This window comes from Notothenia coriiceps, unplaced genomic scaffold, assembly GCF_000735185.1.
Source record: "Notothenia coriiceps isolate Sejong01 unplaced genomic scaffold, NC01 NC01_scaffold00022212, whole genome shotgun sequence".
NCBI classification, from domain to species: Eukaryota; Metazoa; Chordata; class Actinopteri; order Perciformes; family Nototheniidae; genus Notothenia; species Notothenia coriiceps.
Genome location: NW_011354913.1, coordinates 191,274 through 206,055, shown reverse-complemented (window position 1 = coordinate 206,055; position 14,782 = coordinate 191,274). Strand labels below are relative to the sequence as shown.

General features: G+C 40.7%; 1 protein-coding gene across 1 annotated transcript in view; it reads right to left on the bottom strand.

The window, feature by feature from the left end:
* Positions 1 to 990: 990 nt before the first annotated feature.
* LOC104953838 (voltage-dependent T-type calcium channel subunit alpha-1I-like) overlaps positions 991 to 14,782 on the bottom strand; it is a 43,419-nt gene continuing 29,627 nt past the window's right edge. The window contains exon 22 of the mRNA XM_010780862.1: positions 991 to 1,017. Within this exon, the coding sequence (XP_010779164.1) occupies positions 991 to 1,017 (27 nt within the window). The remainder of the gene's footprint in view (positions 1,018 to 14,782) is intronic.

Here is a 14,782-nt window from a genome sequence, read left to right as displayed (position 1 = left end):
TTCTTCGTCTTCTTCATCTTCGGTATCATCGGCGTGCAGCTGTGGGCGGGGCTACTGAGGAACCGCTGTTACCTGGAGGAGAACTTCACCCTGTGAGTTACACACTGCAGATCTGTCTGTGTGTGTGTGTGTGTGTGTGTGTGTGTGTGTGTGTGTGTGTGTGTGTGTGTGTGTGTGTGTGTGTGTGTGTGTGTGTGTGTGTGTGTGTGTGTGTGTGTGTGTGTGTGTGTGATGTGTTGTGCCAATGTGTTGGAGTCTTGAAAATTAAGTTGCTCGGCCACAAATTGAAAGTTATAGAGAGAGAATGTGCACTCAAACCTCGCCTGAATACTTCCAATTATTTTCCCTTTCATCGTGTTTTACTCGTGAATTTGAAAAAACATAAATTTCAGTTATGAATCTGTAAAATAATCATATATCGTAAAAATCTCTGATGTCTGTGTATGATCACATAATCTTCTCATACTGTAAACGTTTCCCCTCTCATGGTTTTCACACAGGATTAAACCTATGCTGTATGTTTTGTATATTTTACTACAGACATTAGAATAACTCCACCTTTCAGTGTTTCTTTCTCCGTGTCAATCTTCAAAGCAAGGAATAAAGTTTTACCCAGTTTGCTTCTGAGAGCATTATATTCCAGCTGCACGCCTCCATATTCATGACCCTGCATGATGGCATCACCTACTGTGTCTGTGTGTGAGTGACATTCACAAGTGTTCAGGAGCGTTGGATTTCATGACATTCTCTCCGTTTTTAAGCTGGTGTATGCCGGTTTAAAATGCGTATGTCCTTAATGTGGGTGTGCCATGCATACTGTTCTGTGCACTCTGTCTCAGGTTATGCTGACATAGCGTATATACTAATGAGAAATCTGATAGCCAGGTGAAAGGAGACACGTGTCCGCCCGCTGGCACAGTCCCGCCTGCTTTGTCCTCACCTTAAACTTGAGTGGCTACATTAACCTCCACAACCTCTAAAGTAATCAATTCACAAAGTGACTTTACGCAATGTTTCCTGCATTTATCTTCATAGGGTTAAAAGGCAATAGAGGGATTAGCTGGACTCACTTAGACTTGACTTTACTACTTTGGATAAAGCAAAATAAAGGACACCATTTTGATCAGCAGAATATGTTTTAGTCGAGCTTCAGAAAACATTTCGTCAGATGTTTAATCAAAGTGCTATTGTTTCTTATTATTTTTAAAGCAGTTCGGTATCATATTATTCAGGTTTGTCTGGGTGCTTGAGTACTTAATTAGGAAGGTCGTAGTGTGTTAGCGCTTGAGAGCTATTATGCTAAGTAAAGGGCTAACGTTAGCGCTCTGAGGGGTTATGATAGAGTGGGCTGAGTGTCGCACTCAAGTGCAGCATTCACATTTCACACCCTCACTCTTTTGATCCCTACCTCTCTCTTTTCAAGCCTTATTCTTGGCTTTCCGCCTCAACCTTAATTCTTTCTTCTTTTTTTAAAGTCTCCAGTCATTTGGTATTAGCAACTCCCATTCAAAACTCATTGTATATATTTCTATGACATCTCTTCCTTTCTTCCATTCAATCCTGCCTTCACATGTCTTCGAGAGCTTCACTTTATCTGATTGCTGGAAACTGTGTCTTTTCTTTGCTGCTGTGCACCCTTGATCCTTCCTTCTGCCTCGCTCTCCACTGGCAGGTGTTTTCTCAGTGTGTGGCCAGGTTTTGCTGTGCCATGCTGAGCAGTGCCAAGTGACTGGCAGGGGGGGGGGCGCCAACAGCCTTCATTCATGCTCCACTACTCTGACAGGACCCTTCACTCTCTCTCTCTCTCTCTCTCTCTCTCTCTCTCTCTCTCTCTCTCTCTCTCTCTCTCTCTCTCTCTCTCTCTCTCTCTCTCTCTCTCTCTCTCTCTCTCTCTTAACTTCCTTCTCTTTAGCGCCTTAAGAAATCACCAATTTGAATGCCACTGATAATCTTTCTCATTATTTTTGTACGTTTATGTTTTGTGTCCTCAATTGGATTGCATGTAAGTCAGTGTAAGCTATACCTGTCATTGTTGTCAATGGTATTGTCTGGATCGATCCTGGAATTAGTGTGCATGCATGTGTGTCATGTGTGTGATTTGTATGTGAGGTAAAAGGAGATAATCTCGCCCTATATATGTCAGCAGTATCTAACCTTTATTGACAGGGTGGGATGGGGGATGACCAAGGAAATTGGCTAGGAAAGGAATGGGGGAGGTAATTGGAAAATAGGGAGAAGGGACAATCAGAGAGAGAGGGGGGGAGCAAAAGAGAAGAAGATAGAAAGAAACAAGAGGATTAACACTATGATAGGAGGAGATAACACATACAAAGGGAATTATAGTGAAAGGGTTAAATGCCTTACAAGGCATGGTTGTACTCTATGCAAATGTATGCATGAGCTTCAGTTGTATTTATACATATCATAATAAGCAGCAGGCTGAACGTAACTGTGTTAGTGCAGGTGTGTGCATAACTTATTGTCTCCCCCTTTGCAAAATACAGAGCATTCACAGAGGAGCCTGGTATGTACAGAGAAACAGGGATAACACATGAGAAAAAACAAAAGGGAGGGACAGCAAAAGGAGTGCTGCAGTGACAGACTGACAAAGACAGTGCAATAAGTAAATACTGAAGGTCCAGTGACCCTGAAAGTGTGTGTTCAGTAATGGGCCTGCTGATGGAGAGGGTCTATTTTTGTCCTCCCGAAGCCCAGACCTCAGTATGAGCATCCTCACAGCTGCCGTCATTCAGCCCACAATCTTGTCAGATCACACACACACTCAAACGCAATAGGCCTTACTGATTGGTTCAGCAGCGTTTGTTTTTCCTTTTCCTAAATTCATCTCATTTTTTTCCGTGAATTTTGCATTGCTTTCATATCATTTTGTGTTTTCTTATTTTTATTTAATTCGTTTCAGCAGCAGTTTCAAGTTGAATGATATTGCCTTATTTCCTAAAGTATACACTTAAAATCTAAGAGGCAAGTATGCTTTGAGTGCCTTACACTTTCTTCTTCTGTGTATTGCTGTATGTAATAGAACGTGTGCACTCGTTAGAGCCCCATCAACACAGAACTGTCGCGATGGCAGCCATCTTTCGCTTTAAGGAAGTTGAGCCTGATTTCCCAGGTGGATGTGAAAAGAGATTTTGGAGGGAAATGATGAGGTGCTTCAGATGGTGGCAATCAGTTAGATTCAGATTTTGGAGATGTGTGTCATTAAGTCTAGCAGAAATCAGCCAATCACTACTGACTCGCTCACTCTCTGAAAAGGGGCACTTACAAGTGGTGAACCGGTTCGTTGACGGTGTGTGTTATAAGTGTCGTTTGCATGAAAGTATAATCTGTTTTCCTCCTGATTTCATGCTAGTGCACACAAACGCTGAATTTTAAACTAAGTTTCCACATTACTTATTTTACGTGATGCAAAACATACTAATATCCAATGATATGCTAGTAAAATAGGTTAGCTATAGCTTGGTAAATACGATTTTCCTTTTGTATCCTTGACGCAGGTTATATAACTGCTTCTTTATTAGGACATACATCATTGAGTAAAAGCCCTGTGTCTCAGAATAAGACCAACAAGATTTGGATTGCAAATCATATTGTCACCATTGGAAAATATTTGGACATTTTAAGAACACCCCTCCATTGACCTCATGGTTCTCATTAAAATCCTACACTTCTGAAGACATTGCATCTCAGAAAGTGGCGTACGATGATCTATCACAGTCCCAGTCTGAGGAGTTTATGTAGCTGTCCCTGTTTTAAAAGAAGAACTCACTTAAGTTAAGTCTGTTTGTCAAGTAGGAGATCCAATCTTGACTTGCAAGTTTTTTTTTAGTTTTTTTTTTACAGTGTTGGTCCGCTATCAAACATCCTATTGTAAAGCACTTTTTGCTAGATGACTGCTAAGTAATGCACTTTTTTGTCATACAGTGAAGACAAGGGTTTAAATATATGTTAAATAAATGCTATGACACATCTATGCTTGTTTGGAGAGCGGTCACTAAGGCTTCTCTCAGGTCTTCACTATGGATGTATTGGTGTCCACACTTCACACAAGGAGTAAGCAAAAAACAAAAATCGTGAGAAAGAAAGAACACATTAGCTGCTGTACGATCCAGTGACCCCCTGAGATGGCAAAGCCAAATGCAAAAAATCAATGCAGAATTGATTCAAATGATCCGGTTCACTAACTAGATGTCTGCTTTTGTAAAACGTTCTATTAATAGTGGCAATTGTATTCCTACTTTTCCTGGCATACTGATAAATAAAGGCTTATAAGTCATTGAAGGTGAAGTCTTTTGCTTGATTTCTCCTCCTGCTACTCATTGTTTCATGGCCCGACCCCCCCCCTGTTCACCACACCTGTCAGCGCGCCTTTGGTTCGCTGCATTAGCTTTAGGCTGTGTTCGCTAGTTCATTGCTGGGTCAGGTTTGTCTCTCAAAAATACATACTGTATATACTTTCCAGCTTAATACTGATTAATGTATCAGTCTAGTTATGTCAGGAGATTCCTGATCTCCTTCTTTCTACTATATGTGCTCATGTTTATCTATTCACACTGTTATTCTTGTTATAGTGAAGAAGAAATAAACAAAATATATAATGCAGAATCATTTGCATTACTTTATTCTCCACTCAGTGAGGCATTTATCCTGCAGGCTTGGTTGAGTCTCCACATTCTCTCCTCTTGCTCCTTCTTACCTCTCCTTCTTTCACTGAATCCTCATGGAAATCCCTGTATTAAAATATGTACAATGTTGTATTATGAATATACAGATATGATTCCGTAAAGGTAACCTATTTGTTATTGTGTCCCCAAGAGATTCTGAAAGTTTCAGGAAAAAATATTTACTCACTTTTTGTCCTGATCCATTTATATAAAAACCTGTTTGAAAATCAGCTGATCAGATTTTGGCCACTTTATGATGTCATATCGACTTTTTGGCTTTTATAACCATTAGTCAATCACCAACCAAGGTAACCCCCCACCTTATCAGCTGAATCTCCTCCTAGAGCACCATTGTGTTCTTTTTAACCAAATATCTCTCAGAGGGGCGTGGGGAGGGGCTCCTTATTTTCATCTAAAGTAACAGATAGAGAATCAGCACTTTTGAAACAGGGCTGAAACAGAGGGGGTTATGGGATGCTACAATGATCTGTTTGGTGTTTGGAGGCAAACACTTCAGAGACACGTTTTGTATATATATCTGAGACCTATAATATATTGATGAAAAAGAGTATAATAGGAGACCTTTAACACACTTATTTCCTTCCCTTGTCACAGCCCCAGCTCTTCAGGTATGACCCTACCTGCTCCATACTACCAGCCAGAGGAGGATGACGAACGCCTTCATCTGTGTCTGAGCAAACATTTGATCATCGCAATCTATCTAAATGTAAGAAAACCCACCTGTGTTCTGAAGCAACTATTTGATCACTTCAGAATCTATCTAAAAAAGTATATTTCTTCAGATTCCTCGTATTACAAAAGGGTTGGAAAATACAGAATTGATATGTGAGAATATTGTAGGGTTGACCATTGTTGCTATTATCAAATATTGTTTACAATGAGATTTTGGTCATCACGGTCAATAATCATCATTAACTTAAATAAAATGAATAAGTGTGTAAAGCTAAATAAAGGAAAAGCTAGATAAGTCTAAACAAGTTCCAAATGTAATCAGAGAAAGACAGCATTTATCAGAGATTTAAAATAATAGAGAGGCGAACTTCCGGTCCATGGGACCTTATTTCGGAAAAAATAATGTATTGAAATCAATGGAGAGAGAAAACGTACCTTTCGATCCCGTTTGAATTGTGCCATGAATTATACATATGATGTTTCTAAATGTTAAAAAATAATTTCCATGTCAAAAAAGTCACAGTTTGTCAGAAAACTGTTGAAATATAAGACAATGAAAAATACGCAACTAGAAAGACTACAAATCCCAGAATCCCGGTCCCGCATGCTGGCTCTTAGGAACCGACTAACTCCCCTTTAGTGTATGTACAGCTCTCAACATGCCCAGACTTGTAGTGATTTTCACTTCTTTAAATACTTTTCGCCTCATTCTGAAAGAAAGAAGTGAAATGTGCCAACGTGACGGCCGTCTTGGTGTGGGGTGCGAGACGGGAGATGTAGTTCATTGAGCGGCTTCACACAAAAAAAGTCTTACTTCACAGTTTTACGACGCATTTTTTTTTTTTTGACTTGCAAAAGTATCTTCTAAATTGACAAACATCATATGAGTAATTCGTGGCACAATTCAAACGGGATCGAAAGGTAATCTTTCTCTCTCCTGACTTCAATACATACTTTTTCCGAAATAAGGTCCCATGGAGCTCCCCCGGAAAGGGAGGGACTTCGCCTCTCTATTATTTTAAATCTCTGATAAATGCTGTCTTTCTCTGATTACATTTGGAACTTGTTTAGACTTATCTAGCTTTTCCTTTATTTAGCTTTACACACTTATTCATTTTATTTAAGTTAATGATGATTATTGACCGTGATGACCAAAATCTCATTGTAAACAATATTTGATAATAGCAACAATGGTCAACCCTACAATATTCTCACATATCAATTCTGTATTTTCCAACCCTTTTGTAATACGAGGAATCTGAAGAAATATACTTTTTTAGATAGATTCTGAAGTGATCAAATAGTTGCTTCAGAACACAGGTGGGTTTTCTTTGGCTGATTAAATTATGTGTAATGTATTTGATTTGTTTCACTTAGGCACTAATGCAATTATCTGTTATTTGATTGGCAAGTTCCATTAGATTTAAACATGGCATATGATGCACAAGTAAAGTTTGCAATTATACTGCTAACAAAGCTCTGAGAAAGAAATGGTTGAACTTGTAAACTTGTAGATGTTTATTGTCTTTAACACTCCATACCATTTGTGCTCTTAGGTGATCACTCTGGAGGGCTGGGTGGAGATCATGTATTATGTGATGGATGCCCATTCCTTCTACAACTTCATCTACTTCATTTTACTCATCATTGTAAGTGAAATTCACCGCTACAATTGTTTATTTATTAGTACACTTCATCCCTTCAGGCTGACACATCGAGTGTACACTGTAATCTGATAATGGATACATAACTAATGAACTGTAACTATCTTGAGATACAAATCCCTTCCAACCTTTCCAATATATATTGACATCTGCCATCACTTTATTTAATGAGCATATTTCCTGAGTAGCAGATGGAAGTGTTAAGAGACTTGTGAAAATCAATAGTAGCATATAGAACTTTCTAAAATCAATGTTATGTAAAGTTATCTTTGGTAATAAATTGCAAAATAAGGAGAGGAGAGGAAGAAAGACGGTTAAAGAACTTTTCAAAAGTGAGATGTACTTTTTTGCAAAGAGCTAGATCAGCTCTTTGCATGCAGTGCCAGAGGGTGACACAATGGAAGTTGTTTGATTCTTCATGCATTCACGTGCCATTGGCTGTCCGTAAAACTGGAATTCAGTCTGTTGAGCAGCAGACGCACAACAAAAGTCCCAGTGGTTTCCCACAGGCAGGTGAACACAAGAAGAAGTAGACATACTGGCCTTTGTAAGGCTTTGAAATAGGATCAAGAAATACCTTAGGAGAGGGAACCAGGTGAGAGAAGAGAAATGCGAAATGATAGTGAAGATTCAATGGAAAATGAATAAACACACAAATCAAGTACACAAACACATCCAAAAATGTAAACACTGCACTGTGATAAAAACGTAATGCAGTGGGAGTCCTGCACTTCAGAAGAGTCTTTTCCCCCCATTCTCCTCTTCCTCACAACATTGGCCTTATTAGGTTGAGGAGATTATTGGCATTGTGACTGCAGCTGTAAATTCCCTCCCCTCGCTGGCAGGTCTGACCTGAGGTTGTCATTGCCAGTGTAAACACCTTTTGGCACCCAAAGATAGTAGACATGGTGTCAGAGTGTAATCACTTTGGCTTGGTTTTAATGCTGCTAAATTGATCACAATCTCATGGCCTGTGGACTGTAGAGCCAAGCACTACAGTTACAGTCATATCCAGCTAAGCACACATTGTGATGAATTGAACTGCTGATTACATCCTAATTTCTATACCTGCTTATGAATGCAGAATCTGTAGGAAACAACACAGAACAAGACGTTATCATCAAAAGTGTCATTGCCCACGTCTAAGCGAGCTTTGGCTTTATGCAGGGAAACAGTCAGCACAGCTGACAGGAGCACAACTTTGCTGATTTATTATCCTAATAATAATGATACATTTTGTATTTAGTTTCGATATAAACTGTTAACTGACTTAATTTGCTACTTGTGGCGCATGAACGAAGAAGTCTTTCTCCGAATATCCAATTACTGCAACAAACCCCAAAGTAACAGCCTTAGCTTCTAGATGCTTAATCACCTCTAATGTGTAGTGAAGCTTCATGTTTGTTGCATTTAGTCTCTCAGAAGTGAAGAAATACTGTAAGCTGAACATACAAAGCTCAATAACTTGCACGACACTTAGCATCAGGCCAACACCATGCTCCCTTTGTGGTACATTATTGATTGACAAAAATGTGCAGCCCCTTTTGAGCATCTCTGCAAGCCTCCATTCTGTTTGGCAGCTTGTAGTCAAAGGTCCTGAGGGAAGCCTTGGAAGTGTTTTGCTGACAGTATAAGAAGTTCTTGGTCAGACACTTCAATGAGCCTCAAAGGTGTTGTTCACACAGTGCGGGTCACCTTGACTGTCTCATCTTTCATTTTGCTCTTATTTAGTTTCTCTGTCGGTGTTGTTTTGTTATGGAGTTGCAGTACCCTGTGCCCTTTTTAAGCTTGTCAGTTGATCCTGTACTGTAAGTGAGTGTGTTCCTAGAAATAGCACTTGGTTTGACCTCCACAGAGTCTCATATCTATCTGTTTGATACTTGATATACTGTCAAGTGCGCAACCCAAGAGTCTTTATTGGTGTCACATTGAAGAGAGACTAAATGGATTGAAGTGACTTACAGATTTTGCTACCAAGAGGGCAATTAATAGAAGATGTCGATTTCAGAGAAAATATAATATATGGGCATAAATGTTTGTGACGGCTAGTGCATGGAAGCACATAGACACATGCAATTAAGTAAGCCTGTGGATCACACATAATGTTTTCTATGTGAATCTGTGTGTTTGCATGCATGCATAATGCAGTGATATCTGATATTAGACTGCCTGCCTTGATTATGCGCAAAGCTGCCTACTGATCAGAATCTCACACACACACCACACACACACACACACACACACACACACACACACACACACACACACACACCATTGCAACCCTGGAAGGAAATCAAAGGCCCACACACCTGCAGACCTGCTTTGACCCACAGGACACAGATGGTCATCTCTCCTCCCTCTCTACATCCCCGCTGCGTTTCCTCTCTCTCTCTCTCTCTCTCTCTCTGTGTGAATATCTCTGGAGTCTCCTCCTTTTTTTGTATTCCTCCAGCTTCTACCTTCTCTCGCTACATCTTTGATCACTGTGGATGGAAGCCTAAAGTTGCAGGGTCATCAAGTTTAAAACGTATATATATTCATGTGTTATTGAATATTCCTGCTCCAAGTGTTTTGGCCTTGTAGCTGTAGAGTGTCTGTGTGTGTTCTCGATGTGAGAGAGCTTTGTCCAGGGAGAAACAGCGGAACATGTTCAGATTTGTAATGAACAAAAACCTAGACTCTGCTTCAGGCTGCCCTATCCATCCCGCGGTCTGATTTTTGAGTTGTACAGCATTAGCCAATATTGATCTAATCATTGTCCCGTAACCAGCTCAGAGTAGTCCAATAAAAGCCATTTCAGCAGTCCTGCAGTGATTCCTATTACTGCCACTAAAAGGGTCAGCCAACACGTACAAACCACAATGCACCCCATCTCCTCTCTGCAACTATCCCTCTGACATTCACTTGTAAGAGTAATGAAAAGCTCTTTTGTGAAAAATAAATAAAAAATAGAGATGCACTCATGGGTAAAGAAATGTTTTTGAGAAGCAGCATGGCCAGAAAAAAAAAAAGGAAAGATAGATATTAAATTGGAGTAGGAGCGGGTGGGAAAGTTAAGTCAAGTAAGAGTCTGAGAATAAAAGGAAGAGAAAGATAGCCAGACACTGAACTGTGCTTTGGGCGTGTGTTGGCTCTGTCTGTCTGCTCCAATCAGCCTCTGTTTGGTGGCAAGCCAGCCTTCAGAGACCTTTAGCATGTGTGTTCACATTTCTACAGGGGGATTAGCACACATTATTAGAATCATCAAGTGTGTGAGCTTTATGTCAAAACAAGTCTGTATTTAGCATTGGAAAATCTAAATTCTTTACATATTTCATTTTTCTTAAATGAGCAACATCTGCTTTAGCCGTAGGCTGATTATTTCAATATGGCACTTTTAGTTTGGGTTGCCTATTTGATAAGTTATTCAAACTCTTCACAGACTTAAAACACGTAATTATTCGTGCTAGTAGCTCATGTTCCCTGCAGTAATTCTCCTTTGTTTGCTCTTACTCTTTCACACTTAATGTGTGGTATACTCATCCAACATGTTTCCCCTCCATACATGGTGTAACTTTCTGTTCCTTGCTCCACATCCATCCAGATTGGGTCATTCTTCATGATCAACCTGTGCCTGGTGGTCATCGCTACCCAGTTCTCGGAGACCAAACAGCGGGAGCACCAGCTGATGCAGGAACAGAGGGCGCAGTGCCTGTCCTCCTCCACCCTCGCCAGCATGGCTGAGCCGGGAGATTGCTACGAAGAGATCTTCCAGCTGGTGTGCCACGTCCTCCGCAAGGCTAAGAGGAGATCGGCAGCTCTCTACTACACGCTGAGGGGCAAAACCCCGCCGGCTGCTGGTGGCAGGGGCAACAGGCGTGGGGGGGGAAATGTGAACGGAGAGCGTCATCATTCCAAGCACCCAAAAAGTGAGTCGGAGGGCCTCAGCGATGGCCTGTGAATATGCAACATTTGATATTTTTTATTTCAGCAAATGTGTAAGTGTGTAACTGTTAAATATGTATTTGTTTTTCGAAAAAAGCATAATGATATCATGTGTTTGGTTAGTTTTGCGTTTATGGGTGTATCTGTCCGCATGCTATTGTAGCGATCAGCCCGATATTTTTGCTGATTTCTGACTGTCTGCTCAAGGACATCTTGTGGTTATGGTGAAACACATTTAGACAAAGGAAAATGAGAGTTTTATACTGTGATTGACTGCTGATTTCTCAACATGTTTGCCTATAGACTAGGTTAAATGAAGTGTCACTCAGCCTGTTGAACTGCACTGTGCTGAGTGCACTTTTCTACTTCAAGTATTAAAATGGTCACACGATGATGGGTAGAAATTTAAATAAATGTGATCCAGCCTTACTAGGTTTGACTACAGATGTGGCTGCATTGTAATGGATGTGATTTAGGGACTGATTCAATGTTTACTACAAATTCCCTTTTTTGAAACTTTTGCAACAGGAGAAAATACTTGTTGTATTGTGTTCAATATACAAATAATTGCTTAATCGTGAATAAAGTGCATCTATTAATCTCATATTCTTTTTCTTCCCATCCCTCTAGCATTCCACTGTCCACACCAGAGCAAGCCAGACCACGGCTCTCAGCCACTTGAAAACTCCATCAGTCTGTCTGTCCCTCAGAAACCTGAGGACTGTCCTATATGCGTATTATCACTGAAAGATGGGGTGAGGGCGGAGGGAGACTCCGGCAAAGGAGAGGAAGAAGCTGAGGATGCGGTGAAAGAGACAAGCAAGGAGGAGAACCATCTAGAGGAGAGGGGAGATGGAGAGAGGAAGAAGAAGAGGACGTGTTTTCGACATTGTATAGAAACCTGGAACGATATGAGGAGGAAACTTTGGGGCATTGTAGAGAGCAAGTACTTCAGCAGGGGCATTATGATCGCTATTCTGATCAACACCATCAGCATGGGCATCGAGCACCATAACCAGGTAAGATTGTCAATGCTGTCACACAAACATCCATACTCAAGTATATGCAGTCATACTTTGTCATTATAACAGACCAAAGTGAAATAAGACCCTTTTTTATACCCAAGAAAGTGAGTACATGTTTTGGATATTGATAAATACAATGTTCCTTGCCGCCATTGTATTAAATGCATTGTCTCATATCCTTTACACTCATGCACTAGTGTCAATAGAGTGCATTACCTCCTCACGCCCACAATTCACCACAGATTAAACACTACCCTTGCTGATGAAACATCGCTGCTAGAATGATCATAATAGCAGATGACATTCAGGAGGATGAGCGTGGGAGTGGAGCATCACTGCCATGCAGTTTCCTGACAGAGGTGTAAACATTTAGCCTGGCGGTAGACAAATCCGAGCTGGCTTTTAACATTGGCCAGGCTCCTCAGAGACAGACAAGGCAGGTGTCTGAGAGCAGTGTGGAGGAAGCCTGCCAAGACCACACACACACATACAAATGAATACAGTGCACACACACAATACACATCCATTTGTGTCCAGTGTGTGCGTATCTTTTCAAATGTGTGTGCATGCACCAACAGCAACACATGCTGTTACATAAAAGAGCTTTTTCTTTTTTCCCCTAATTTCTCTGTCTCTCTCAACTCCCTCCCTCGCTAATTTTACTTCCAGTTCTCTCCCCTTATTTTCTACATAAATCCCTCCGTGCATCTTTCCTTTGCACATTCCTTCCCCCACTCGCTCTTTTGTTCCTCCCTGTTGCTGCTTCCTTCCGTCCTTCCCTCCTTACCCCAAGTGTCTGATCTACTGTCTGACTCTCTTTTCCCTCTCTCAGTCTCCCCACTTCCCTCTTCCTCTCTCTTATCCACCCACGCACTCTTTGAAAGTGTACAGAGTAGTTGCTTTCTCTCATCTCCAAAGATTCTAAAAATAAACGAGGGTTTGTTGGGAGGGGAGCGGAGGAGATGGGTGATGTGGGAAGAGTGAGGCAGACGCCGGTTACACAGCAGTTTGCAGCTCAATTCCCTGTGTGCTTTTCAAAGTAGGCATGTATGCACCAACATAGGTACACATTTGCATGCACACACTCTGACGCTTTGTCTGTCCGTCTCTTGAGTCTTTCTCCCTCCACAGTTTCCACACGCTCACACAGAGGCAGTGATACTACTGTGATTTCGCTCTGCAGTAAGATGTCTCACCCCTTGTGTTTGAAAACAGTCAGGAAGCTGAGGTGCTTCTCCCAATACACACCCTGCCTCGGGGAAATCTTCATCTCAAGTTTCTGCTTTAAAATGTTTGACTGTCAGGTGGTGTTTTTTATATTCATCTTGGATTACTGCAAACTTAGCATAACATGAAGTTGCATGTTGCAGGTGTTGTAGACAGTAAGTGAAATGGTTGAACTATTAAAAAATAGATCATAAGCATACATTCTAATATTCAAGTTAAGTTTGACATTTTTTTTTTTGTTATAGATAGATATTATCAAGGCTTGCTGTGCATTATTAGAGGAACATAATGTAGGTGTTAAGGCATTACCTAGCTTTTAGGACATAAACTGATTTTTACAGAGCTGAGCATTTTTGAGTTTAACTCAAAAAAACATTTATTTGACAAAGAGTTTTTAGGAAGTTAGATAGAATCAGAGCTTACCCTGTATTCAATGCGCGCACCCTCAAACGCAGAAAAGCTGACAACAGTTAATTATGTTCCACTTTATTTGTAAACACTTAATCTCATCTCAAATATCCTTGTTATGTTTTTAATATGTGTAGTCAACCTTAACAGAACACAGCTTCCACACATTAATACACATACAACACAAAAAACAACATGAAGGCATTAGTCACAAAAAAAGGGGAGACAAATATTGGCTTTAACAGCAATATCCATTACACCTGAGTCAAGGTGAAAACATCAACATCTTTCCTTCAAGGCAGTTTGTAAAAAGAGCTCAAAGAAGGTATTACTACTAGGGTAATGATAGTTGGGAACTCATTGTTAGGAACCGTGGAAAAAGGTAGGACCCAAATGCAGAATACAAAAAAAGGTCAAAAGGTCTAGGAACAAAAAGCGAGCTTTATTTAAAAAAAGCTGATGAACAAAAACATGGCATGAAACAAACAGGTAGCAACAACACAAGAACTGACCGTGACCAACAGGGAGGGAGACAGGAAAGACAGGAGCCTCATCCCAATACCCCTCCTCGACTCCTCCTTTCCCTCACTCGCGTCCCTTCCTTGCATCTTAGCTCCACCTCCGTAAGATGCGAGCGAGAGACACGAGGAGGTGATGCGAGGACAGAGGAGTCCTCAGGTATTAATTGGGATGTCCTCGTTCACTCAAACGTCACTCTTAAACGACGTCTGTTAATGATGACATGTGCACAGCTGTATCCCCTCTCATCGGGCTCAACTGAATAACCCTTCAGAACCGGCCCATTTCTGGTTAAATATTTAAATGAATCTTTCTCTTGTTAGTCAAGGAATTCAATGTATGATGGTTGGTCCTGCTTTTGTGTTCCGGTTTGGTGTAAAATGTAGCCTACATTTAAATACAAATATAATTATAGTAATGTGAAAGCCTTTTAGAAATGAATTACACATAATAATTCCCACGGAGCTGTGAGCACTTATACATTTATGTGATGCTTTTCCACTCATCTTCCAGTTGTCGGTTTTCCTCTGTTCAAATGGACCAGCTGTGAAGGTGGGGGCGGGGCTTTTATACGCGAGTAGTGAAAACACTTCCTTGTAGTCTGCTCGCGTGTATCCTCCCTTTCGCCTCCTCCCTCACC